Raw genomic sequence first — 27,406 nt, 5'->3', positions numbered from 1 at the left:
ATCTGCATTAAACAAAAACAGCAGATGGGCTGAATGAGACGCAGATTCACTTTCTGACAGCAGGTGGCACTTATTGAACAGCAACGATACAGAATTTCCTTGGATACTTTATACTTTTGGACTTGGATACTTTTACTTTTATACTTTTTTACTTTTATTTATAGTTTTACTTCGATACTTTATACTACTTTAACAGGGGTAAGATGAGAAGAAAACAGACATCGAAACAGTCAGTGCTCTTCAGAGATACATTTGTATAACCCCTTACCGCCAATTCAGTATTTGTGTTTTCTTCCTATATTTCAAGCATTGTGAACAGTGTGCTTGCTCTGTCTGCTATAGGATTTTGTTATTGGATTCTGTTAACGTCCTGACTCAGGCATGATGTATTTTTCTTTCTTTCTTTCCCAGTAGCTCCTCAAAATAACAGAAACATTGTACTACATTTTTGTACCGTATTTTTCGGACTATAAGTCGCACCTGAGTATAAGTCGCATCAGTCCAAAAATACGTCATGGCGAGGAAAAAACATATATAAGTCGCACTGGACTATAAGTCGCATTTATTTAGAACCAAGCACCAAGAGAAAACATTACCGTCTACAGCCGCGAGAGGGCGCTCAATGCTGCTCAGGGGTAGGCTTCAGGAGAACTGAGCAGCATAGAGCGCCCTCTGGCGGCTGTAGACGGTAATGTTTTCTCTTGGTTCATTTCTCTCGGTTCATGTCAAATTAATTTTGATAAATAAGTCGCACCTGACTATAAGTCGCAGGACCAGCCAAATTATGAAAAAAAGTGTGACTTATAGTCCGGAAAATATGGTACTAATTTTTCTGTTATTTTCAGGAGCTACTGAGACAGTGAAAGATCTACCAGAAAGATTGTGATTGATGGTTTGGTGACCACTGCTTTATAGGATTAGTTCACCCCCAAATTTTTATTTGCTTTTAATTTAGCAATTCAGGCCATCCAATATATGGTGACAGTTTAAAAAAAAAATTAAGAATAAAAAAGCATTTAAAGCAACACAAAATTAATACCTGTGGCTCCTGACGATATATTGAGGTCTTATGAAGCGAAACGATTGGTCTGTGCAAGAAACTGAACATTATTTTCAAAGTGATTACAAAAGTGATTTCAAAGTTCACATACTGTAATCAGACTGAACCGTCTGAAGCAGCACAGATCTATAAGTTACTCGATCAAAACTCACATTTGGATGCCTGACAGTCACACAAACTCGAAATGAGACAAAATACTGGCGAAGATGATCTTATGATCCTGGTTTGTGCTGAGTCAACAGTGCTCCAGTTCCTCCAGCAGTCACTTAACTGAGGAAATGGTTCTGTTTGTTCACTTTATACATGTAAAACACCCACATTTCACATCTTTATTGGGTGCTTTAGTAGTATAATTATTCATTACATCATTGCTTATGTCAAACCCACTAGTGAATTACACCAGTTCATGTCTGAATGAACCAGTTTGCAGAAAAGAATCCGATTTTTCCCACTGCCTGAGGCTCTGGATTACAGGTTATAATGTTGCAAATAATGTTCAGTTTTCTGCACAGACTAATCGTTTCACGTCATAAGACCCATATATATCGTCAGAAGCCATTGGTGTTCATTTTGTGTTCCTTGAAATGCTTTTTTTATTGTCAAAAACCAATAGCCGCTGAATTACATTATTTCAATCTCCAAGGACCACGGTTACAGCTACTGTTGGATGTTACTACATGTTGGATGGCCTGAAGGTTAGTAAATTAGCAGCAAATTTTCAATTTTGGGTGAACTTTCCCTGCGCCACGGCTCAGAGAATCTTATTGCTTTATCTCTACAAGATGCATATTAAGAAGAGGTTTTCTCATCATTATACCCGAGGTTTTCTCATTATTCTTTGTTGTCATGGTGCATGTTGTTACTTGTAAATATCTGGGAATTTTCAAATAGATTCCTCACCATGGCAGTGTATGTGCTTGTGTACTTTGGAAGAAAGCTGCAAATTTATTGTCTGCCGAGAGCCAGTGACATTTAGAAACTCATCCAAACACTTGGTTCAGTAGGTTCACTTTTTATGATTTGAACATTAATGCTATCACAAGAGAACCTCTGATGACCCCTAGAAGATTGCGATGCTTCCAGCCTGGATTGCACTTTAGTCGGAGAGTCACTGACGTTCTCCCATTATTCCCACCTCTGGTTCTCTGGTGTCAGTTTATTCTGTTATTAAATGTGACCTAACCCACACCTGTACTGCATCTTGTGGGTTTTAAAATGATGGCATCTGAAATCTGATTCTACATCGGTTTTTATATTAATTCACCAAGTCTACATATCTACAATGTTAGGTATAGTCAGGATAATTAATTATATTAATTGGTGGAAGAAGTAATTAATATAATGATAAAAGTCAACATCATCATAACCATTATTATTATTTTATTATTATGTGAAGCTGAAGTGTGATAAAGAAAGTCCCAAAAAGTGTAGCACTGGCTCTGAAACATCACTTTCACAATAATAATAATAATTGGTGAAAGAAGCTATTCATGTCATTTTTTTATAGAAATAATAATAACATTTAATATTATTAGTATTATATTATTAATTGTATTATGATGTGAAGCTGAAGTGTGATAAAGAAAGTCCCAACAAATGTAACATCACTTTCATAATAAAAATAATACTAATAATTAGCAATTAATGTAATATCTTTAAAAAAAATAATAATAACATTATTATTATTATTATTATTATCATGTGAAGCTGGAATGTATTTCTGAGCCACATTATTACACTTTTTTGGAATTGTTTTGTTATATATAATATATTTTACAAATATTTTTAATGTTTATTTTAAAGTTAATTATTTATTAAACATTTTGTCTGTTTACAGTTTTCTGCTACCTTAAAATAAAATGGGGTTCACATCTAATAGTATCAGTGCCATCAAATCAATTATATTACTGAGTAATAAGTGTTAAAATTACTGTAATGCATCACCTTGAGTGGCTAGTTGGTTTAATATGATTCTTTCTTCATCTGTACTCAGATATGGAGGCTCTGTACAGTCTAACTCGAGCCCAGAGAGTACGTGCGGCCATGTTCCCCGAAACATTAGTGGAGGGAGAGACGGTGCTCACCGCGCAGAGAAATCCAGACCAGCCCACCAATGTGCAGAGACTGGCCGAGCCCTCACAGCTCCTCAAAACAGCCATCGTCCATCTCATCAACTATCAGGATGACGCCGAGCTGGCCACACGGGCCGTACCAGAGCTCACCAAACTGCTGGCCGATGAGGACCAGGTACAATGCCAGATGCGTACAAATTAAAAATACACATACAATAATCACAGTAAACCTTTTTGATTAAAAACAAAAAATGATTTGTGGATAAACAGAACAGGAACAGTGTAAAACATCACAGTTTGGCCAAAAGCTTTAGCTTTTGTTCTGTTGGTGTCCCACATCAGCTGATGTCTTAAATGATCTGGAGTAAAATTACAAACGTGTTGACTTAGTAGCTGTCATTCTCTGAGAATAAGACGGAGAGTGCATGTGATAATATGAGATGCATGTTTCCATTACCCTTTTCCTTCTGCAAGATGGGAATTGATATCACAAGACAAACTAGAAATGTGGAAGGAGAACGGGATATAAAGTCAAATAAAGGACTGAAATGTGCTACGACGTGATATGACAAACAACTTTAGGATAGGATCTGTTTTCCAGGTTCAGTTACTGGCTGCCGAAAGCATGCAACCACTGAAAGTCTAAAAACATTTAGATATTGGAAACCGTATTTCTTAAATTTTCTAATCATGCCATGTGAATAATTTAGCATATTTTTTAATTTTTTCTGCATATTAACAATTTACAGTTTCTTATTTGGAGAATACATTTAACGATTATATGTAGATAAATATATATATCTCATTCTAATGGCACCCATTCCCTGCAGAGGATCCATTGCTGAGCAAGTGATCTATTGCTAAATATTGCAAAACTAAAATACATAATGGATGGCCTGAAGGTAACTATTTAATACATTTTAGGTAAACTATTAAATAAAATGCATAGGTTTAGATGGATAGGGTATGCTATACTGCTGTTATGTCATATCATACTTCTATATACCAGAATTGCTGCACATAAAAGTTTTTTTGACCATTTTACCATTGCAGGTGGTGGTAAATAAGGCAGCGCTGATTGTGAACCAGCTTACTCGGAAGGAGGCGTCTCGCCGTGTGCTCATGCAGTCTCCTCAGATGGTGTCGGCTGTGGTGAGGGCCATGCAGAACACCGGAGACCTGGAGACGGCACGCTGCGCTGCCAGTGTCCTGCACAGCCTTTCGCACCAGCGCGAGGGACTGCTAGCTATCTTCAAATCAGGCGGCATCCCTGCACTAGTGCGCATGCTCAGGTCAGTGTGTGTCTGAGGTGTTTGTGCACAGCGTTTTACTTCTGTAGTGTGTGCACTTGATCAACATGTAGGTGTAACAGAATGTTACAGATAAACTAAAATAAAAATGAATGAAAACTAAATAGATAAAGAAATCAAACAAACATAAAATACCAAAATAAATGAAAATAATGTATAATATAATAATATATAAAATTATTGTAAAATAAAAATGAAAAAATTAACAAACATAATAGCAAATACCAAATATATTTTGTGTTTTATTGACTGCATATTAGATAATGTAATGACATAAAAATGTATTTTATCATGTGTATATATATATATATATATATATATATATATATATATATATATATATATATAGGGGGTTAGGTTAAATATATAAGTGTAATTAATATGACAAATACATTAAAGCAATTATATTGTCATGATCTTGCCCGTGGTCCTCTGTCTTGTGTTTGGACTTTTGTGTTACTTCCTGTCTAGAGTGCCATTTGTAGTCAACTTGTAGTCCTATGTTTCTTTGTTTGTCTTTAATTCCTTTCCCAGGTGTGTCTTGTTACCTTGTTATCCTGTTTGCGTCTCTGTGTATAAACAGCCCATAGCTTCAGTTAGTCTTTGTCAATTGCTCCCTGCCCTTGTCTGAGTTCCTTGTTTTACCCATGTTTGATTACTTGTTGGTTCCTGATTTTTTTTTTATTAAACTCCTGCACATAGATCCTCGCCTCTGTTTGCCTCATCTCGTCTCTGCAATTTTGTATATATATATATAATTTAATAATTTAATATAATTTAACATTTAATTGTATTAATATATGTTTAAATAAATTGTAAGAATATATAGTTCAGTCATTTAACTCTAGATGGTGCTGGCTGATTGGGTGTTAACATAACTGATGATATTTAGAGAGTTAAATGACTTGACACAAGCTGATTGGTTCATGCTGCATATGCAGCCAATGAGCTTACTGCCTTGCATTTAAATGGCTGTTAAGCATTCACCTGAGATTCCTGCAGTGCTTTCAGGGTTCTCTGAAACCCCCCAACTTCCCCAGCTCCACCTGTATAGATCTGCTACAAGGAAATATTATATGCTATTTGTGCAGCATGTCTTAAATACTCACTGCACCGTATTGCCGTATGCATTGGCAGTAGCAAGTTTCTGTACTTGCTTGCAGCAGCAGCAATGATCTACAACTACAGCAATGACCAACAGCAGCAGCAATTCAGCAGCAGTGAAAGTGACATTCAGCCAAGTATGGTGACCCATACTCAGAATTTGTGCTCTGCATTTAACCCATCCGAAATGCACACACACAGAGCAGTGAACACACACACACACTGTGAGCACACACCCGGAGCAGTGGGCAGATATTTATGCTGTGGCGCCCGGGGAGCAGTTGGGGGTTCGATGCCTTGCTCAAGGGCACCTAAGTCGTGGTATTGAAGGTGGAGAGAGAACTGTACATGAACTCCCCCCACCCACAATTCCTGCCGGCCCGGGACTCGAACTCACAACCTTTCGATTGGGAGTCCGACTCTCTAACCATTAGGCCACAACAGTGTAGCAGATCTGTTCCGCCAAGACCAAATAGATTAACATTGTCATATCCATCACCATGCTAAAATGTTCAGAGAGTTGACATGATTGAAATAGAAATAAATTAGAAATGTGATCAAATTTTTTTTTTAATATTCTTATTAAGCTTTATCTTAGCTTTTGACTAGATTTTTGCATTAAATATCTACTTTGTAAAAATCGCTACCTGGCCCAATTTATGTTTTTATGTAAATTGTTAAATATTAAAACCATATCGAGGAATAAATATCACATTTTTATCTGCAGTATATCAGCCATCTCTGAAAATGCAGATTCCCAGTGTTGACTTATGTGTCTGTAATATTAGATAAACGATGACTGACAGATGCTTGCCGGTCTAATGCTTTCATGTTTTAATTAGTCCCTTATCTGTACATGGACAGACAAAGGGTTTCGGTTAAATAGTGGCAAATATTTGATGGATGCTACAGTTTCTAGATGGACCCGTGCTAGATCACAACCAAATCAGCCTGTACCAGCATGGAAATTCATGCTGGTTTTAAGATGGTCAGCAGGGAAGCCATAATCCTTCCGTTGCTGGTCTGGTCAACCTGGCGTTTTCTTTAGCATCGTATTAAGCTTGGTGAGCGACTTTAGCTCTTCTCTCATTGTGGTGCACATTAATTTGTGCTTACTTTATCTCCTAACCTCTGGTGCATTTTAATGAACGCTGTGACTAAGCAATGCTAAAGCCAGAGTGTGTCCATTTTCTGTATATGAATACGTCCACTATACTGCAACAAGGGCTATAGCAGAGCTGCATTTCAGAGATATATTTGGACTCTGATGGGAAATTTGCTCTGTCAGAAAGCCCATTTGCGGCTGATGTTGAGATAATAGAGTAGAGCAGGATCTTTATGACCGTGCAACCAGGGCCGCTTCAACTTTGACACGGTATCACCATATTAAGTTACAGGGACAGTCTGCTTGCTGCAGTCTATAGTTAAATGTCTTGCTCAAGGATGATATATCAAAGACTGAACTTGACAGCAATCTAGATCTTTAAATGGTGTGTGTAATTTTTCTGGTTTTCTTTTATTTTTTAGTTTAATATGCACAGACAACTGTACGTTAACCATTTGTAGGCTGGTTTGTAGCTCTGTGAAAACATTGCATCCTCCAGATAGCAACCGTTGTTTGTTTGTGCATCCTGATCAACGATGGCAGGACTATCTGTTTTTCTCTAATCGGGAAGACTAATTTATGCTGTAACTGTAATAGTAAATGGAAACAATACATAATATAATACTTTTCATATTATATTTAAATAATTATCTATTCAATTTTCAAAATGTGGTCCAGGAAACTGGAGCTCCGAAGAAAATTCTATGCAAAGAATATTAACAAATGCTGAATTTTAACAGTATGAAATCAAAAGCAATAATTGTTAATAGTTTTATAGAAATTGTTATTGAAATGCATCATTTTCTAATATCTATAATAACAATATATAATTTGGATATTTGTTTATTGTTATTTATTTGATTAATAAATAGTATTTTATTTATTTTATTAATAATAATCAGAATTGTGTTAATAATGTTCATCTTTATTATTTCATCATAATTTTCATTCTGTTCTATTCTATTCTATACTATACTATTCTGTTCTATTCTATTCTATTCTATGATATTTAAATAGTAGTACATATTTATTCATTATTTATTAAATTGAATTTTATCATTTATTTATTATTTATTAAAAATGAATAATAAGTAGTGTACATGTATTATGTATTGTTAATAATGTTAATCTTTTTTCCACATGTTCAAGAATTTTATTTGTGTTGTATCATCCAACCGTTTTTGCCTTTCACCTTTTTTATTCTTATATTGACTAGAAAAAAGATAAATGTTTAATTTAATAGACAATAAATATTTTTGAGATAATATTTTAATAACTTGTTGTTGTGCAACAAAGTATGAAAGCATTAAATTGTGGAACATTTTAATATCATGCTTACTACTACACATAAAATGTCTGTATACGTGTAAATATGGGGATCATCCTATTTTTTGATTTGAAAATGTTATAAATATTTTATTCTTTCTTCAGTTCCCCTATGGAGTCAGTGCTGTTCTATGCCATTACCACGTTACACAACCTGTTACTGCACCAGGAGGGAGCCAAGATGGCTGTGCGTTTGGCCGATGGACTGCAAAGGATGGTCCCTCTTCTGAAAAAGACTAACCCCAAGTTCCTGGCCATCACCACAGACTGCCTGCAGCTGCTGTCTTACAGCAATCAGGAGAGCAAGGCATCGTATCATTACTGAGAATGCATTGCCTTAGAGACTGATTGCACTTAAAGTATATTTGTGGCCTTAATTTGTGTGTTTTTTTCTCTCTTCACAGTTGATCATCCTGGCAAATGCTGGGCCAGAAAGTTTGGTGTTCATTATGAGAAACTACAACTATGAGAAGCTCCTATGGACCACCAGCAGAGTCCTGAAGGTGCTTTCTGTCTGTCCAAGCAACAAGCCGGCTATTGTTGACGCTGGTGAGTAAATGTGTGTGTTACGTTCTTCATTTAACACTCTTTTCCCCTTTGTCTCACTTTTATGTATTTTTGATTCCAAGACCCTGGAGGAATATTCTTTTCTCTTTTCTTTCATTCTCAAGGTCTGTTCTCATGGGCGTTTTTGTATAATCTCCCTGTAATATCACAATCTCCATCTCTTTTTTTCTGCTTCAGATTTTGTCTGAGGGTGTTGTGGGCTTTTTTGGATATTTTTCCTCACTTTTTGCTGAATGAATTTGCATGACTTTTATAGTCATTAGTGAGTATTACATTATGAATTAATTCTGAGATTACTGCAGATGATAACCATTTGTTTGTTGTGTAACAATTTGTCTCTGTTATGTATGGTAACCCTCGTTCCCTGATGGAGGGAGTGGAGACGCCACGTCGTTGACTGACGCAAAATGGGATATTGCTTCGATAGACCAGTCTACTTCGAGTGTAAACTAAACGAGCCACTGCACATTGGCATGCAATTATTGCATCCAGCTGCCGCTGATCACAGCGTGAGTATAAGAAGGCAGCAGGTGCAATGCATACCAGGTTTTCGCTGAGGAGCCGAGCCGGAGACCCAGCAGCTCAGTGGCGGTACAGCAACCATGGCGACGGGACGTGGTGTCTCCGTTCCCTCCTTCAGGGAACGAGGGTTACCATACGTAACCAAAACGTTCCCTTTCAGTCGGTCACTCTAGACCCCACGTCAGTGACCAACACAAAATGGGATCCCTACCAAAGCGCCATGGGTGTTGCCCCTTCCAGTGCCCTGTGTGAGCCGCCTGCGTCCCTATAAGGTGTAGGCCGGGGCTCGGAACAAGTAGTTCAACTCACCATTGTCAAAGCACTACCTCACTGGATGAGATTGGTTAACACTGGGAAAACGCACCCATTCTGCTTGGAACAGGGATGCTGCGAAAGGTGTATATGGAAAAATTTGAGGGGATTAAAACCCTCTTGGGAAGGCAGAAATCTGCCGGGGAAACACGGGTCTAAGGCTATACCATGGACTATACACATACGAGTACCGCTTAGGTCTCAATATGGAACCCAGCCTTCCATGGTTCTCACAGATTCATCATGAAGGCCTGGCGCCGGACGTTCCGCCGCGTCCAGCTGCCTAGGGTGATGGAAGATCTCAACAGGGTCTACAGTATGGAAACTCTGGAGCAGTTTAAGCAAGCCAACACTAACCGGAGCCTCTCAGTGCCACTACCCGTTTGCGGTGAGAACACAGGAGGATACCGGCTCTACACGAAGGCTATAGAACCTAGCGAACGTATTAGGGGTAACCCAGCCCGCAGCTCTACAGATATCTGTCAGCGAGACACCACAAGCCAGCGCCCAGAAGGATGCAACACTTCTAGTTGAGTGAGCTCGCAACCTGAATGGGCAGGGCACACCCTGAGACTGATAAGCCAGGGTTATGGCATCCACAATCCAGTGGGCCATCCTCTGCTTAGAGACGGCACTCCCCTTTTGCCGTCCTCCTTAATAGACAAAGAGCTGGTCTGAGGTCCTGAAGCTTTGTGTCCAGTCTATGTAGCATCTCAATGCTTGGACCGGACAGAACAAAGCCAGAGCTGGGTCTGCCTCTTCCAGGGGCAGCGCTTGCAGGTTCACCACTTGGTCTTTGAATGGTGTAGTGGGAACCTTGGGCATGTAGCCAGGCCGGGGCCTCAGGATTACCTGGGAGTCAGCCGCAGGTCCCCTACATTCTTGATGGAGGCCAGTGAAAGCAGGAGCAGAGTTTTTAATGAAAGAACCTTTAGCTCAACAGACTGCAAAGGCTTGAATGGGCCCTGCTGTAATGATTTAAGCACTAGAGTCAGGTCCCAAGAGGGTATAGAGGGGGGTCGGGAAGGATTTAACCTCCTGGCCCCTCTAAGGAACCTGACGATGAGGTCATGCTTACCCAAAGGCTTACCCAGAACCTTCCGTCTCCAAAGGAGGAGGTGGCGGGCGAGTTGTGACATACGACGGGAGCGCAGACCACCTTGTCTGTTGATGTACACAACAGTCGCTGTGTTGTCCGTTTGGACCAGCACATGCTTTCCTCGTAAGAGACCTTTGAGACAGTTCAAGGCCAGGTGCATTGCTAACAACTTTAGGCAACTAATGTGCCACTGCAGTTGCGGGCCCGCCCAAACCCCTGAGACTGCATGCCCGTTGTACGTGGCCCCCCAGCCAGTGGTGGAGGCATCCGTGTAAACCACAGCATGCCTGGAGATCTCCTCTAGGGGCACCCCTGCCTGGAGAAATGCAAGATCTGACCATGGGGTGAGGGTTTGGCGACAGGCCGGTGTAACTTGGACCCGGTGAGTGCCGCACTTCCATGCCAACCTCGGGAGTCGGCCATAAAGCCAGTCCTGGAGCGGTCTCATATGTAACAGGCCGAGCGGTGTAAGTGCCGCCGCGGCCGCCATATGCCCCAGGAGCCACTGAAAAAGTTTCAGTGGGACCGCTGTCCTGCCCTTGAACGTATTCAAGCAGGTTAGCACCGACCGCGCACGTTCCTCTGTGAGGCGCGCTGTCTGTTCGACCGAATCCAACTCCATACTTAGAAAAGAGATCCTGATTTGGAAATGAGCGACACCTGCTCGACCCACCGGTCTCAAGTCCCACGGAGGAGATGGAAGGATATAAAACAGGAGCGTTGACAGTGAAGGAAGAGAGAGGACGCGAAGCGATATCCCATTTTGCGTCGGTCACCGACATGCCGTCGAGAGTGACCGACTGAAAGGGAACTATTATTTTAAAAAAGATTATATTTATACTCTACCCTTTAAAACTTTAGGGTTGGTAAGATTATTATAATTTTTTTTTAAATGTCTCTTAAGAGTTCAGATGCAAAAGCCTCTAAATGCCATCTGAAATTTTCATCTAAAATTAGGATTTTTATCAGGCCCCTATATTTATGTTCAGTTATTTCACTTTAATAGCCTGGAAAAGGACCTGCACATTGCCATTAAAGTAAAATGACTCAACCTAAGCATAGGAGCTTGATAAAAATCCTAAAATCCTAAGCCACTTAGAGGCTTTTGCATCTGAACTCTTCATATATATATATATATATATATTTTTTTTTTTTTTATTTTTTTTTCAATGACCCAAAGCTGAATTTTCAGCATTACTCCAATCTTCAGTGTCACATGATTCTTCAGAAACCATTCTAATATGCTGATTTGCTTCTCAAGAAACATTTCTTATTGCTATAAATGTTAAAAAACAGTTGTGCTGCTTTATGTTTATGTTTCATGATAAGGATTAGGATTCTTTAATAAATAGAAAGTTCAAAATTAACAGCTTTTATCTGTAAAAACATTATACATTTATTTTTTGTCACTTTTGATCAATTGTATGTATCCTTGTTAAATAAAAATGTTAATTAAAAAAAGCCAGTTTTGAAAAAAAAAAAAAAAAAAAAAAACTGATATTTGAATGCAAATCAATGGATGATTCAGCTTTCTGAGCTCCTTTGCACAGCATGACCAGGAATCAGTTTTTATGACCGTCAAAGACAGTGGAGAGTGCCAAAAAAAATCTAAGGAGAAAAGGGAAATGTGATCTGGAAACGTTACAAGCTAAACTTGAATCTGCATCCTCCACATTGGCACTATGAATCAACATAACAGCAGCATATCATTGTATGATGGTCACTGTATAGGTTTTACCATATTAACTCTGACCTTTCAGTGAATTAATACTTAGAAATAAAATGTTGAAGATTGCGGGACTCAGATATCTCGCTCTGTCATGCATTCCAGAGCTGATCTCATAAAAGTCTTCACAGTTATGGCATGACTATGTCCTCCTCTCATATGACGTTTTGACACTCGCTTGGATTGGGTAGTTACAACACTGGATGAGAGGCAGTTTTCAAGGATGTCTCCTAATCTCCTTCCCTCTTTTTATCTTCCTAAGCCATGTGGCTTTTAGTTTATCTTCGCAGAGTCTAAAAGACATTTCTCTCTCCTTGGCAGACAATGCCTAATCCATGGAGTAATACAGCCACCTTCTTTTTAGAGCAGGTTGTGTAGCTGGATAATTTTGTCCTTTCTTCCTTTTTTTGTGTGGCTAAGTCCGATAAATATGGACTCTAAGCCTTTTTCTCTCCATTTGGCAGGAGGTATGCAGGCTCTGGGCCAACATCTCACATGTTCGAGTCAGCGCCTGACACAGAACTGCCTGTGGACCTTGAGAAATCTATCTGATGCTGCAACCAAGCAGGTAAAATGAGCTGTTCCTCTCTGTAGACCATGTGCTTTTACAATGGTGTAATGTACTTAAGAAGTAGCTCATCCAAAATAGAACAGTAAAGACATTTTTTTACTGAAACTCTGGTCTTTGGTGATTCATAAAATACAGCTGCCTGTCTTTGGAAATAAAAAAAGCTAATCAAGGACCACTGAATAGCCTACCTGTGGCTCCTGACGATACACTGAGGTCTTATGAAGAGAAATGATCAGTCTGTGCAAGAAACTGAACATTATTTACAACATTATTACCTGTAATCCAGAGCCTCAGTCAAACGGAGTGATGTCCGGTTCACAGACAAATCATTCTTTTGAAACTGTTCTTTTTGGTGACTGAAACAAAACTTTAAATTCAGGCAGCACAGATCTACAAGTTACTCTGTCAAAACTCACTGCGGATGCCTGTCATTCACTCTCACTTGAAATGAGCCAAAACACCGGCGTATATGATCCAATGATGAAAGAAGTCATTTAGCGCTCCATTTCCTTCAGCAGTCACTGAACTGAGGAAACAGATCAGACTCAGACTGAAGACTGATGAGCCGCTGAATGAAAGGGCAAAAGGAAAGTTTTCAAGTTTTCACATTTTTTGCGTAAAAAGGTGAGCTGTTGAAGATTAATTGATTCACTTTATTGAATTATTGGAACTGCAACCCGAGACAAACAAAGCATCATGGAGAATTAACGGTTAAAGTGCAAGTGACTAATGCCTTACGTTTTTTTTTTTGCAAAAGGCTATTTTCAAAGTGAAGTAGCTTCTAATATTTCGTTTACCTCGTTAGCAGCTTGTTCAGTGTTGGTTGTTTGGTAACAGACCTGAGAGTGGATTGTCAAAGTCAAAGTCACTTTATTTATATAGCGCTTTAAACAAAATACATTGCGTCAAAGCAACTGCACAACATTCATTAGGAAAACAGTGTCAATAATGCAAAATGATAGTTAAAGGCAGTTCATCACTGGATTCAGTTATGTCATCTCTGTTCAGTTAAATAGTGTCTATGCATTTATTTGCAATCAAGTCAACGATATCGCTGTAGATGAATTGTCCCCAACTAAGCAAGCCAGAGGCGACAGCGGCAAGGAACCGAAACTCCATCGGTGACAGAATGGAGAAAAAACCTTGGGAGAAACCAGGCTCAGTTGGGGGGCCAGTTCTCCTCTGACCAAACGAAACCAGTAGTTCAATTCCAGGCTGCAGCAAAGTCAGATTGTGCAGAAGAATCATCTGATTCCTGTGGTCTTGTCCTGGTGCTCCTCTGAGACAAGGTCTTTACAGGGGATCTGTATCTGGCGCTCTAGTTGTCCTGGTCTCTGCTGTCTTTCAGGGCAGTAGAGGTCCTTTCTAGGTGCTGATCGACCATCTGGTCTGGATACGTACTGTATCCGGGTGACTGCAGTGACCCTCTGATCTGGACATAGACTGGATCTGGTGGCTACGGTGACCTCGGAACAAGAGAGAAACAGACAAATATTAGCGTAGATGCCATTCTTCTAATGATGAAGCAAGTACATAGGTTGTTATGGGAAGTGTTTCCGGTTCCGGTTTACCTAATTAATGCAGCCTAAAAATCCTATAATAATAATCCTTGGATATTAAAAGCATATTAGTATGTTATGTGAATGCCAGGTTAAAGAGATGGGTCTTTAATCTAGATTTAAACTGCAAGAGTGTGTCTGCCTCCCGAACAATGTTAGATGGGTTATTCCAGAGTTTAGGTGCCAAATAGGAAAAGGATCTGCTGCCCGCAGTTGATTTTGATATTCTAGGTATTATCAAATTGCCTGAGTTTTGAGAACATAGCGGACTTAGAGGACTATAATGTAAAAGGAGCTCATTCAAATACTGAGGTGCTAAACCATTCAGGGCTTTATAAGTAATAAGCAATATTTTAAAATCTATACGATGCTTGATAGGGAGCCAGTGCAGTGTTGACAGGACCGGGCTAATATGGTCATACTTCCTGGTTCTAGTAAGAACTCTTGCTGCTGTATTTTGGACTAGCTGTAGTTTGTTTACTAAGCGTGCAGAACAACCACCCAATAAAGCATTACAATAATTTAACCTTGAGGTCATAAATGCATGGATTAACATTTCTGCAATTTATATTTTGTCGAACTTTGTCGAACTTGATAATGCAGTTTAAAATTTCCTAACTTGACAATCACATGCAATTTATTGTGCAGCTTTGTTTGTTGATCACAAAGTAAAAAGTAGATGAGGAAAACTAGGATGCCGGGTGTGTTCAGAGCGCCGCCATTACTGTTTATAGTGCGTGGAATGGTGCGTTGCGATTGATTGAGTGGATATATTGCACTCTGCAATAAAGGTGGAATTGTGTTTGTTGCAGTTTGGGAAAAAAGGGAGAAAACATGACCTAATAACTCTACGAATATCGCATTTTTCGGAAAATGAAAAATTGACTTTTTAGTACTGACCAGATACAATACCGATTTTGATGAAAACTTGTTTATCTTGCTTTGGAACCAAACTCTTCATATGTACACACACACACATACTAAAATAACACTGATAAGCTTAGGAGACTTTTTTCAAAACATTACAAAAATCTTATAGACCCTGAACTTTTGAACAGCAGTGTAAAGTGAAATGTGGGTTGCATTAACTTATATTATTGTTTCATCTCCACACAGGAAGGTCTGGACGATCTCCTGCAGATCTTAGTGAGTCAGCTGGGTTCAGATGACGTGAACATGCTGACCTGCGCTACTGGCATCCTGTCAAACCTCACCTGCAACAATGCACGCAACAAGGCCCTAGTCACTCAGAGCGGTGGGGTGGAGGCCCTCCTTCACGCCGTGCTCTGGGCTGGAGAGAAGGAGGATGTGGCTGAGCCAGCCATCTGTGCCCTGCGTCACCTCACGAGCCGCCAACTCGATGCAGAGCTAGCCCAGAATGCAGTGCGTCTGCACTACGGCATCCCCGACATCACCAAGCTCTTAGGCCAGCCGCACTATTGGCCTGTGGTAAAGGTCTGTAAGTGTTATTTTGTGTGTGTGTATGTGGGTGTGTCTGCCAATTTGAAAGTCCTCTCCGCCGTTTAAATTTAAAGGTCAGATTTGAATCTGGGGGCAGTTCTTGCATGCCTCTGATGTCGAAGAGTGCTGAGACTTGCCTCTCACGTTAAGCTGATTTGCTGCCGTATCTTAGTCATTGAGAAGCACTCTTACGCTACTCTGGGGCTTCGGTGTAATTTTGAGGACACTAGCTGGAACAATAAAAGAGCCCTCAAGTATCATATGCAAGGAACCACTGCCATACACAGACTGAGAGCTGTAAATCATTGTATCAGAATGCCTGAAATAATTTTGTGTTATATAGAAGAAAAATTGTATGGAATGGCTTGAAGGTTAGGAAATTAGGACAGTCTCACTGATAGTTTTTTGGAAGCAAAAAGGCATCAGGAGTCTGATTTTCATGGAACGTTCATGGAACGTTGAGCAACGGAGACCATTTGTGATACAATAAAGTTTGTTAGAACTTAACTTTATGTAAATATTATGGCTCTACCAATGATGCGAATTTGGTGCGGGACTCTTTGTGTTGGGGGAGTGGCAGACAGGGAGTGTGGGAGTGTTCAGGCAACTTAAATATATATATATATATATATATATATATATATATTAAGGGTGTAACGATACGCGTATTCGTATTGAACCGTTCGGTACGAGGCTTTCGGTTCGGTACGCGGTACGCATTATAGACCGAACGGTTCGTTGGACTAATTAATTATATTTGGAAAATAAAAAAAACACCAACTTATATGTTTATGTTAGGCTACTCAGTCAGACGCTCGCTCACTCAGCAATACAGGCTGAAGGCGCGTTGCAAAATGGCCAATGCGTTTAACAGACCAGAAATAGAAGATCCTCCAATAACCAACAGGTCTGGTGTTTGGGTGCACTTTGGATTCCGTGTAAGCTATAATGGTGATGGCAAGAGAGTGGTGGATAAAAAAACAACGATATGTCGCATCTAGGGTACAAAAAAAAAAAAAACACCAGCGGGAATACTTGAAACATGTCAACTCATTTATGCCGACATCACATTAGTGTGTCAGTATCTGGGAAAAGACGGAAAAAAGGAGAAACATACACACAACAAACTATCCCCGCAGCATTTAGACAGACATTTCCAACGGATTCAAACAGGGCAAAAGACATCACCACGGCGATTGGTAGGCTACATTTACGTTATAGCCGCGGATATGAGACCTTACTATTTAACATTCATTCTATCATCACCATTATAGCTTACAGGGAATCCAAAGTGCACCCAAACACCAGACCTGTTGGTTATTGGAGGATCTTCTATTTCTGGTCTGTTAAACGCATAAGCCATTTTGCAATGAGCCTTCAGCGCGTACTGAGTGAGCGAGCGCCTTACTCTGTAGTGCAGTGATCCTCACTATTTTTTTCACACGAGCCACATTGGCAGAGCAAAATCAAAAGGCGAGCCACTTTTACGACAACATACTAAGTCACCTTTGCAAATGTGCATTTCTACATATAAATTGGACATCCCACAAAAAAGAAATAACACGGCCAATACATTTTCGTTTAAGAACAGATTTACTTTAATAGTGGGATGTGCGAAAGCTGGCATGCATGTCAAACAAAATGCCCCCAAAAGAAAAAAAAATCTCTATGTTTTCAGTGCTGATGCATTCATGTAACATTTAAGGGCACCTAAAAGCTGTCACAACGAACCGGCAAAATTAATGATTATGAATATGTAAAATATAGCAGAAGACATTTAATTTTTTTTTATGTCTGTCAGCTAGAAAGATGCTGACTCGTGATCTTCGCAGTAGTGAACGCGCCTGAGAGAAATGCACATTTAATACGGGAGGGAGAGCAGTCTGTTTTCTTTCGTTTTGAATTGTTTTGTTTAAAAGTAGACATTTCAAGCTTTATATATAGCCTATTTGTCGGGTCTGTGAGTCATTCATGAAACAAACTCCAGGTTCACACCGGCTCCTTCGTATCGTGGTTATCTATTTTCTATTTACTTCTTATTAAATCCAGACAATTGGTTGATGAAACCTTGATTAAAATTAAGATACAATTAATACAAAACGAAATCAAATTTAAAGAAAGGCTTTGTGCTTTCTGTTTGAGGTCTCAGTGAAAGTTTTAAAGCAGTCTTAGTGTCGCTGTCAGAGCGCTCACGTCCGTAACGGAGAACTGTCCCGTCCATAAGAGTTTTTTTAAACACACACAGGAATACATTACATATTAAAATATATTCAAATAGAGAACATTTATTTTAAATTGGAATAATATTTCAAAATTTTACTGTTTTTACTATACATTTGATAAAAAATGTTTGCCTTGGTGAGCATAAGAGACTTGTTTCAATAACATAAAACAATTTTACCAACCCCAAACTTTTAAATCATAGTGATTACATTCCAAACATTTGCCCTTAATATTTGTATATAAAAATGAAACATTTCAGATGGTCAGTTTTCCTCTGCACTTTTAAAATAACCATCAGATGCAGTAACCAACCGGTTATTTTATCTTGCCTCCATGCCAGTCAAAGCCCTTGAATCTTGGGAAAATCAGGAAGGTCGTGGTGGATGTAATTGGCTGTCCTCAGCTCTCAGATTTGTGGTGGGCTGGACTCTGATTATCTGTCTGTGGGCACGGGCTCCCGGCATGCATGATCTCCCACTTAATCGTATCAGACCGTTGGAGCAGAAACCTGTGTGTGTGTGTGTGCTGTGATCTGTTCAGCATGTGTGTATTGATCCAGAAGAACAAGAATACCAGGTTTTTATTTTCACTCACAGTCTGCATGCGGAGATTCCTAACAAAATCAACCTGATTGAATAGGAAATCTTGAAAATATAAGCATTTGCATTGATTGTGTGCTCCGGTGTGTTTTGTGTGTTGCTCTCCACTGTTTCATTCCGTGATTAGTTTGTGTTGATGTTGAGCTGACCAATATAGTAGTGCTTTTAGACTATATCGACAGCATCACACTGATGAGTTTTTACATTTTCACTATCATTGCCGTTGTTTAAATGTAGTCAGGTATTACTTTATTGCTTTAGCGAAAGTGTCCAATAAAAGGTATATTAACAAGGTGATATGAGAAGTGAGTTCTAATTTGATCTCAACAGGTCTATCTAAAAATCTAATTGCTTTTATAAGGCTACAGATACAACTTCATCTCATATGCATTTACATAATTTGACACATTTTTCAAAAGTACTATTAAACTTTTTTAACCGTAAAACATTTTAAATGTGGTAAATACTGTGTGAAGCTTTAAATAATGCAGTAAACTACAAGACACAGATTTTACTAAGAATTTTAAAAAAAATTATTTTTACAAATCAATTAATTGCGAAGTTATTCAATATATTTTTTATATTGGAATACTTTCATGCTTAATCTTCAAATTAATGAAGAAACAACATGAAGACAGTATATTTTTAATATTTGTTTGATGGCATCACTGTTACCAATTATACTGCTGTCTCTATGATTTTTCTTCTTCTAACATTTAACCATTGACTATAGCCATTGAACATGACAGTATAATTGCTATCAATTTTAATATTTATTAGACTATTAAATAAATAATTTATTAGTTATTAAAAATTACTTCTAATTTAAGTGAACTTAAAACAATCTTCACATACAGTAAATCCATTATAATAAATGTCATATTTAGCTACCCATGCCCTTCAGCAAGCTGAAAATTAAATATACAGAAATGTATAAAGTTATCAGTCACTCAATTTTAAATTAAATATATACAAATCCTTAAAGCTACAACTGTGATTGATTTCCTATTTTTTTCTTTTGTTCTTTGATGAACAGGCATCATTGCAGCTGGTTATTTGGTTATTTTGGCTGCTATTACTTTAAGAGCTGCCGCTGCTGAACAGGACGCAGATCTGATATGCATCATATTTTCTCACAACTCACAACTTTTCTGACCCACTTCAGCTCTTAAAGTCTCTACTAATGAGCTGACTAATGCAACACACATTAGAGCCCAATGTGTGGAATGCATTGCATCATGTTTATTTGCAGCATTTTCAACAGTTGACATGGCTTTTCATCCCACCCTGCAGAGATCTGCTCTATCAGTCAGTGTTCTCTAATCAGCAGAGGAACATTGTTGACTAATGATGCATTATGAAGGAGGCTGAAATTAAGCGTTTACCCAAGTCTCTTTGTGCACAGATGGTTGGGCAGAAGTAAAATGACAGACACTTCACATAAATGCATGACATTTCTCTGAACTATATCGTGGAGTGATATGCACGTGATTTCACCATCAAAGACTCACATGTGCATTGATGCCTCCAGAAACATTTGAAGTTGCACACAATCTTACACCCCCAAAATTTTATAATCAGCTCAGATTTTTAATAAAAAAAAAAAACATTATTGCTGCAAGTAACATTGCTCGGTTGCCATCAAGTTGATGTCAGTGCCTGGGCTTCAGTCAACACTCATCACTTTGGGATTTACAAGATTGAGTCACTTGTTAAAGATGATGAAAGCTCTGAGGAATGGACTTATAATGGAGCTGCACGATGATGAATTTACAACAACTGAGTTAAGGCTTAGATTATGTCTTTTTGAAAAGGTACAGCGGTACAAAAGTGGGGCACGGTTTATTGAGTTGAAGAGAATTTAGCCATCATAAAGAAAAATCCCAAAGAAGATCTTTTTTTAATTATTTTTTCATAGGCCGCAATAATTCATAGTGCAGGAAGTTTTTGGACAATTTAAAGCACGCATCTCAATATAAAATATAATAAATGTTATAATAATATATAAATAAAATATTTTTTTCATTAATTTCTTCCAAATTATCTGAACTATTCTATTTTAATGTATTTATTTACTTACTAACTTACTCTGTTTTAGGTATCTTAAGAAAAATGATCAGCTAATGTGATATTTATATGAAATTCAATATATAAACTTTCCGTTCATTTCAATATAATCTTAAATTTCACATCAAATTCTTCCAGAACCAAATTATCTGAGCTATTTATTTCTATTCATTTTTATTTTTCAGAGTTGTTTATTTATTTAAATGGAATTCAGTTGAAACATTTAAATGATATTCACATGAATATTTAGAGTAATTTTATTTACTTTGGAAACCATTGCATTAATCCATTTGTGAGCATAAGAAAGCAATAAGAAAATTCAAACAGACAGATGAAAATGCTCTAAACACTCATTAATTCTATGCATTTTTCGCACTATAGGCCACAGTGGGTTTGATTCGTAACTTGGCCCTGTGTCCGGCCAATCAGGCGCCTCTAAGAGAATCTGGCACAATCCCTCGACTGATCAACCTGCTATTGAAAGCTCATCAGGAAACTCAAATACATGGCTCAGGGGCCCAGCAGACCTATCAGGTGCGTTTGGAGCTTTTTATACCTATTCATGGATTTGTCGTATATGCTCTTTATTCACCCTCACATATAGTCCCTCAAAGGGAGGACAAAATACAGCCCAGTTAGCATCAAGGTCCCAGTATATGGCATGGACCAGATCCCTTTAGCATTAGAGTTAATGTTTTCTTCTCACTTTTATTTTCCACAGGATGGCGTGCGAATGGAGGAGATCGTGGAAGGCTGTACAGGGGCTTTGCATATACTGGCCAGAGATCCCATCAACCGAGGGGAGATCGCCAGCATGCAGACCATTCCTCTGTTTGTGCAGGTACTGAACCAACTTATGGCAGTTTTGGCAGTGAAAGTGGTTCATCTGTGTGTGTTGTGATGTGTGGGTGTTGCGGGCGATGGCTGCTGTCTGTATGTGTGTGTGTTCGTCAGTGTTTATATATTACGATACCAGTGTCAACGAAGCTACATTTAAAGCTTTCTTTTAAAATACATTCAAGCTGCTCTTTTGCAAGCTACAATCTACTCTTTTTCACTACAAGCAGTACTGAAAAAGAAGTTAGATAAGCTACAAACAAAAATAAATAAATAAATCAAATAAACAAAATACCATAAGGGTGTGATATATTTTTGAAATACATAACTATCAGAATATATCTTTTATATTGAGATACAAATTTTTCTGCCACAACAACAAGCAATTTGAGTAGAGTTATCGTATTAAATTTGAAGACATACATACTAAATAATAATGCCAAATGTATATAATTTATATACAATAAAACATAGTGATACATGATAACATTTAACAAAATATTTCACTTAAAAAATGTAAAAAAATAATAATAATAATTACAAACGGACTTTTTGTGGAGTGTTATAGCATTTATTTATTTTGAATATTTATATATATATTTTTTTTTTTTTTTTTTTTTTACTATATATTTAGTATTTATTATTATAGTATTGTATACTATATAGTATACTATACTATACATTTTCATCTAATTTGTGATCTAATATTTATATTATATTTTATTATATTATATGTTGTTTTATTTCGGCTTTATTTCAATTAACGAATAAGATTATTAATGGTTTTAGCTTTAACAACACTGCTTTTGTGCAGGAACTCGTTGTTCTGAGTTGATTCATATTAGATGAATCTGCTAAATGAACCAATTCACTAAAATCATATTTCCCCAAACTGACAGAGAGTGTTAAAAATTATGTTGGTAATTATCTGTGCAAAATAAAATATGACATTAAAAATAGTGATGAAGTGGTTAGTTGCTATTTGTTGTGAAAAGTGGCTTGTTAATGAAAAAAGTGACAGAGTTATGTTACGATACGGAAAAAATACTATTGTCACTGATTTTAGTTGCTTCCCAAAAAACTGTGCATTATTATTATGGTTTATTATTATTATTATGGTAAAATGCTTTTAAGTCCAAAGTAACTTAAAAAATAGGAAACAATTACATAAGTGCAAGAAAAATACATTCTTGTAATGAGATGGAGGTGTTGATGAAGCAGTAGTGAAACAGCACAGATTAGTTTTTTTGTGTGTGTGTATGACCCTTCTCATTCTTGGACTTCCTGTTTCCTGTTAGCTTCTGTACTCCTACGTGGAGAACATAAAGCGTGTGTCCGCTGGTGTTTTGTGTGAACTGGCTCTGGATAAGCAGTCTGCTGAGATGATTGACGCACAAGGAGCATCTGCACCTCTAATGGAGCTCCTGCACTCTCCCAATGAGGGGATTGGTGAGTGATGCCTTTCCAGAGGAAGTTTAATGCCACACCCCAATATGGCAAGCTGTTTGGGGGCAGCTGTGGCCTAATGGTTAGAGAGTCAGACTTGTAACCTGAAGGTTGTGGGTTCGAGTCTCAGGTCCAGCAGGGTAGAGCTGTGACCCGGGCTTAAAAGTTAGGCCCGAGCCAGACAAGTAAAGTTTGATTGACAGGTTTTTAAAAGCCCGAACCCGTTTACAGCCTGACATTATTCAAATGTGCGCACGCACACAGCTCTTTTGCATTTTGTCAAGAATGAGTCATTTATACATGTTTTTAACATAATTTATTCATAACTAACGTAGACTACACCACTTGGAAGTTGGAATAAAGAAATAAAATAAGTCCTCTGTATCATCTCAACATCTCAGCACTCTAAATATACATGGGCTCATTTAGCCTATAAATAGACCGATGCACCAATAAAAACGAGTCTTTTTTAACAAATTAAATTTTAAATTAAGATGGGTATTTGGCAATAACGAAATTAAGATAAAGGCTCTGCAGGATTTGCTTCGCACTAGCAGCTGACATTTAATAAAAGAATAATGCCAACATTAGCGTATATACTCTGTACACATTATGCATTTAAGACTCAATGAATATTTATGTATCATTTTAAAAAAAACTTTACTCACAGCGATTAGGCTAAGCCTACATGTTTTTCCACTGTAGATGGCTTCAGCGCGTTCCTGCGCTCACTGATGGTGTGTCATTGTTCACTCATTATTCTCATTATAAACATGGTCAGAACATTTCCACACCTCAGACTTTGCTTTAGTTGCTGGTGCAACCAAATCTTAATCGCCAGAGGCAAGCCTCCGTTACACCTACTAAGCATCAATTTTCGCATCTTTCTCGCACTAACCGAAACACATCACATGACCGCTCGGTTACCTCGCAAACCAGAGCGCAAGCCCGAGCCCGGCCCGAGCCCACGTACGATGATAGAAATTAAGCCCGAACAAAGTTCGGGCAAAGATCTTCAGCTCTACAGCAGGGATTGTAAGTGTGGGGGGGGTGAATTACCAGGTGTGTGTGAACTTGGATGGGTTATATGCGGAGCCCAAATTCCGAATATGGGTCAAAATACTTGGGCTTCACTTCACTTCCCTTTTAACACTTTCTCCTGTTTCTGCTCGACAATGACAGTCTGTGGTAACACAGACAGACACGGCATGACGTTACGCTGACTTAGGTGCCACACATCAGCATCGAAAAGAAGCAGAATACACGAAAGACCAAAAGTTTGCAACCAAATCTTCAGCTCGGCATATAACGTGTTAAATGGCCATTAATCTCACAAGCTGAAGATTTCACTTTCAGGAATACATTTAGTTAAAAAGTCTGTTTACACTTCACTTGATTAACAGACCATCCATTAAAGTCATAGTCCAGCAAGTGTATTTTTCATACGTACTGTATGTGTATATTTTATTTGTATTTACATTTATATTACATAATAAATTAATGTTAAATATTACATAATAATTTAGTATACATTATATATTTATATGTGTGTTACATTATGATTTTTTTTTCAGAATTCTTTGATGAAAAGAAAGTTCTAAAGAACGGCATTTACTTAAATAGAACTCTTTTGTAACAATGAAAAGCATTTACTGTAATTCTTTACCTTTTTATTTGTCATATGTTATTAAAGTAATTTCTGTATTTTTTGGACTATAAGTCGCACCTGAGTATAAGTCGCATCAGTCCAAAAATACGTCATGATGAGGAAAAAAACATATAAGTCGCACTGGACTATAAGTCGCATTTATTTAGAACCAAGAACCAAGAGAAAACATTACCGTCTACAGCCGCGAGAGGGCGCTCTATGTCTTCAGTGGTAGACTGCAGGAGCACTGAGCAGCATAGAGCGCCCTCTCGCGGCTGTAGACGGTAATGTTTTCTCTTGGTTCATGTCAAATTAATTTTGATAAATAAGTAGCTCCTGACTATAAGTCGAAGGACCAGCCAAACTATGAAAAAAAGTGCGACTTATAGTCCGGAAAATACGGTATTTATTTTCCACTAAATATATTCCATGCATTATAAAAATTACATAATAATAATAATAATCCATAATAATAAGTAAATAATTATCATGTATTATATCATATATCAAAAAATCAGGTTGTAATCCTTCTCTCTTCTTCAGCCACCTATGCTGCAGCTGTTCTCTTCCGCATCTCTGAGGACAAGAGTTCAGACTACAGGAAGCGTGTGTCGGTGGAGCTCACACATTCCCTCTTCAAACATGACCCTGCAGCTTGGGAAATGGTGAATATAGTATTTATTCAGGAGTCACACAGCACTCTTTGAGTTTGAGTTCACTCAATGAGTTCATTTCGATGAATGATTGTATGCAGTATCAATTTTTTGCCATCATAATGATATAATTACATTGATACGGCATAAATGATGACATACCTTTCAGTTATTGAAAATGAATGCAACCAAATTGCTAATTCAACCCTGATTTGAAACAGTGTGCTTTTTTTTCAGTAATTCAGTGTGTCGGTTTCATTTAGGTTTCTTATACTGCAATCGTTTATTTGACTGTCATGACTGCAATTGCATATTTTTAGCCATTTTTAGTGTGTAGATCAGAAAAAAAATTGGCTTAGAAAAGTGATGTTAGTTATCAGAGAAAGTGTCATGTTTGCAGATACAACTTAGTTTGATATTTTCTAATGCAATAACATTCAAATCCACGTACGTGTGACTTGTGTCCAGAACGTTAGAAATACTTTTTGGGACCACTGTGTAATACTGTAAACAGTTATAAATTTAAATGAGATGGATAGGAGACGTATATATAAAGGAGATGGATATGTCCTAATGAAAGTGAATTGGTGCCCACAGCATTTATTTGATCAAAAATACAGTAAAATCAGTAATGTTGTGAAATAGTATTTCTATTTGAATATTTTAAAAAGTAATTTATCCCTGTGATCAAAGCTGAATTTTACTCCAGTCTTCAGTGTCACATGGTCCTTCAGAAATCATTCTAATATACTGATTTGCTGATCAATTAATATATATATTTTGATATTTCCTGATATTTCAATGGTATCATATTTTTGTTTGTTATGAAAGAAACTTTTAATGAATGGGTTTGCATTCATATTCTTTCAGGCACATGCCGCCATGCCACTCGACCCTCAATATATACCAGATGGTGAGTTGAGAGCACAGTCCTTCTGCTTTAGTACACAACACCACCACAAACTGCCTATTTATCTGGCACATCTCGCTGCATTAAAGTGAAGAGCATTACAATAAAACGCCACATGACAAATGAGTTATGGCATGCGTATGCATGTGAGAAAAGGGTCAAAGACGAAAAGATAAAGTGAGACAGTCATTGAATTTACATTTTTATCAAGGGCAAGAGTGGTTTGATTGTGTTGTTGTCAGTTCATCCCGCGAACAGACAGAATACTGTGTTCCTCAGTGAGGGAACATCAAGGATGCGATGTGCTGTTCACTCGTTCGTCAAAATTGGAAATAAAAAACAACCTACTGAAACCTGATCGACCTGTTTGATCCTGTTACACAAATATTTTACACACTGATACTGTTCAGACATAAAATATCTGAAGAACAAAATATAAAATATATTACATTATATACAATATTTCAGTTTAATTGTATAGTGTGATTTACTACAATGTTTATATATCATTAAATTTAATCTGTATTTTATTATAACATTCATATATTATTTATACAAAATATATAGCATTATTCACAATTCTAATAAATATACACTATAATATGTAATATAAAATTCTTTATATATGTCACATTAGTTAGTCAATGCATTAAACTAACAATGAAATACGTTTTTATTAACAATGTAACAAGTAATTATTATGAAATATTTTTTTTTAAATAATAAAATATAAACAACAAAGACAAAAACAATTGAAATATGTTGTGTTTACACATAATTACTGTAACTTTAACTGATCTCTCTCTTTCTCTCTAAGATCTGGATGCAGTTTACCCTCCATATGGTTACTCTGATTTACCCATGGACGGCCTCCCGCTGGACGCTGAGCTACATGAGCAATACATGCCAGAAATGACCTATGACCTTCGACAGGTCTACCCAAATCCCCTTTAACAACACTGCCAGCAGGTTAGTTTGCACACACTTCCCTGACGTACAATTCAGAGTCTCTAGTAATGAGTTAATTCAACATTATCCTGTTCGTGATTTTCTGAACGTGTGATTCCTGAATAAAATGAATCTCATCAAAGATGTTCCTCTCAGTCTTCAGGTAATGAAGTGGATGATGATGAAGACCCCAAACCAGTTTGTTCCCTGCAAAAAAAAAAAAAAAAAACATGCCTGAACTGTGCAGTGCTTGAACAAAAGAAGAACAAAACACACAACTT

The 27,406-nt window shown here is 37.7% G+C and overlaps 1 protein-coding gene across 1 annotated transcript in view; it reads left to right on the top strand.

Moving 5' to 3' along the window:
- LOC132103958 (junction plakoglobin-like) overlaps nucleotides 1–27,217 on the top strand; it is a 70,907-nt gene extending 43,690 nt beyond the window's left edge. The window contains exons 4-15 of the mRNA XM_059509070.1: nucleotides 3,054–3,307; nucleotides 4,186–4,424; nucleotides 8,083–8,284; nucleotides 8,382–8,526; nucleotides 12,668–12,771; nucleotides 15,450–15,788; nucleotides 21,065–21,217; nucleotides 21,405–21,524; nucleotides 22,819–22,969; nucleotides 25,158–25,279; nucleotides 26,138–26,180; nucleotides 26,995–27,217. Of these exons, the coding sequence (XP_059365053.1) occupies nucleotides 3,054–3,307; nucleotides 4,186–4,424; nucleotides 8,083–8,284; nucleotides 8,382–8,526; nucleotides 12,668–12,771; nucleotides 15,450–15,788; nucleotides 21,065–21,217; nucleotides 21,405–21,524; nucleotides 22,819–22,969; nucleotides 25,158–25,279; nucleotides 26,138–26,180; nucleotides 26,995–27,131 (2,009 nt within the window). The 3' untranslated portion in view covers nucleotides 27,132–27,217. The remainder of the gene's footprint in view (nucleotides 1–3,053; nucleotides 3,308–4,185; nucleotides 4,425–8,082; nucleotides 8,285–8,381; nucleotides 8,527–12,667; nucleotides 12,772–15,449; nucleotides 15,789–21,064; nucleotides 21,218–21,404; nucleotides 21,525–22,818; nucleotides 22,970–25,157; nucleotides 25,280–26,137; nucleotides 26,181–26,994) is intronic.
- The last annotated feature ends 189 nt before the right edge of the window (nucleotides 27,218–27,406 follow it).

Source organism: Carassius carassius, chromosome 25 (assembly GCF_963082965.1).
Source record: "Carassius carassius chromosome 25, fCarCar2.1, whole genome shotgun sequence".
Lineage (NCBI taxonomy): Eukaryota > Metazoa > Chordata > Actinopteri > Cypriniformes > Cyprinidae > Carassius > Carassius carassius.
Note: the sequence above shows the minus strand (reverse complement) of the source record. Positions and strands in the feature narration are given on the sequence as shown.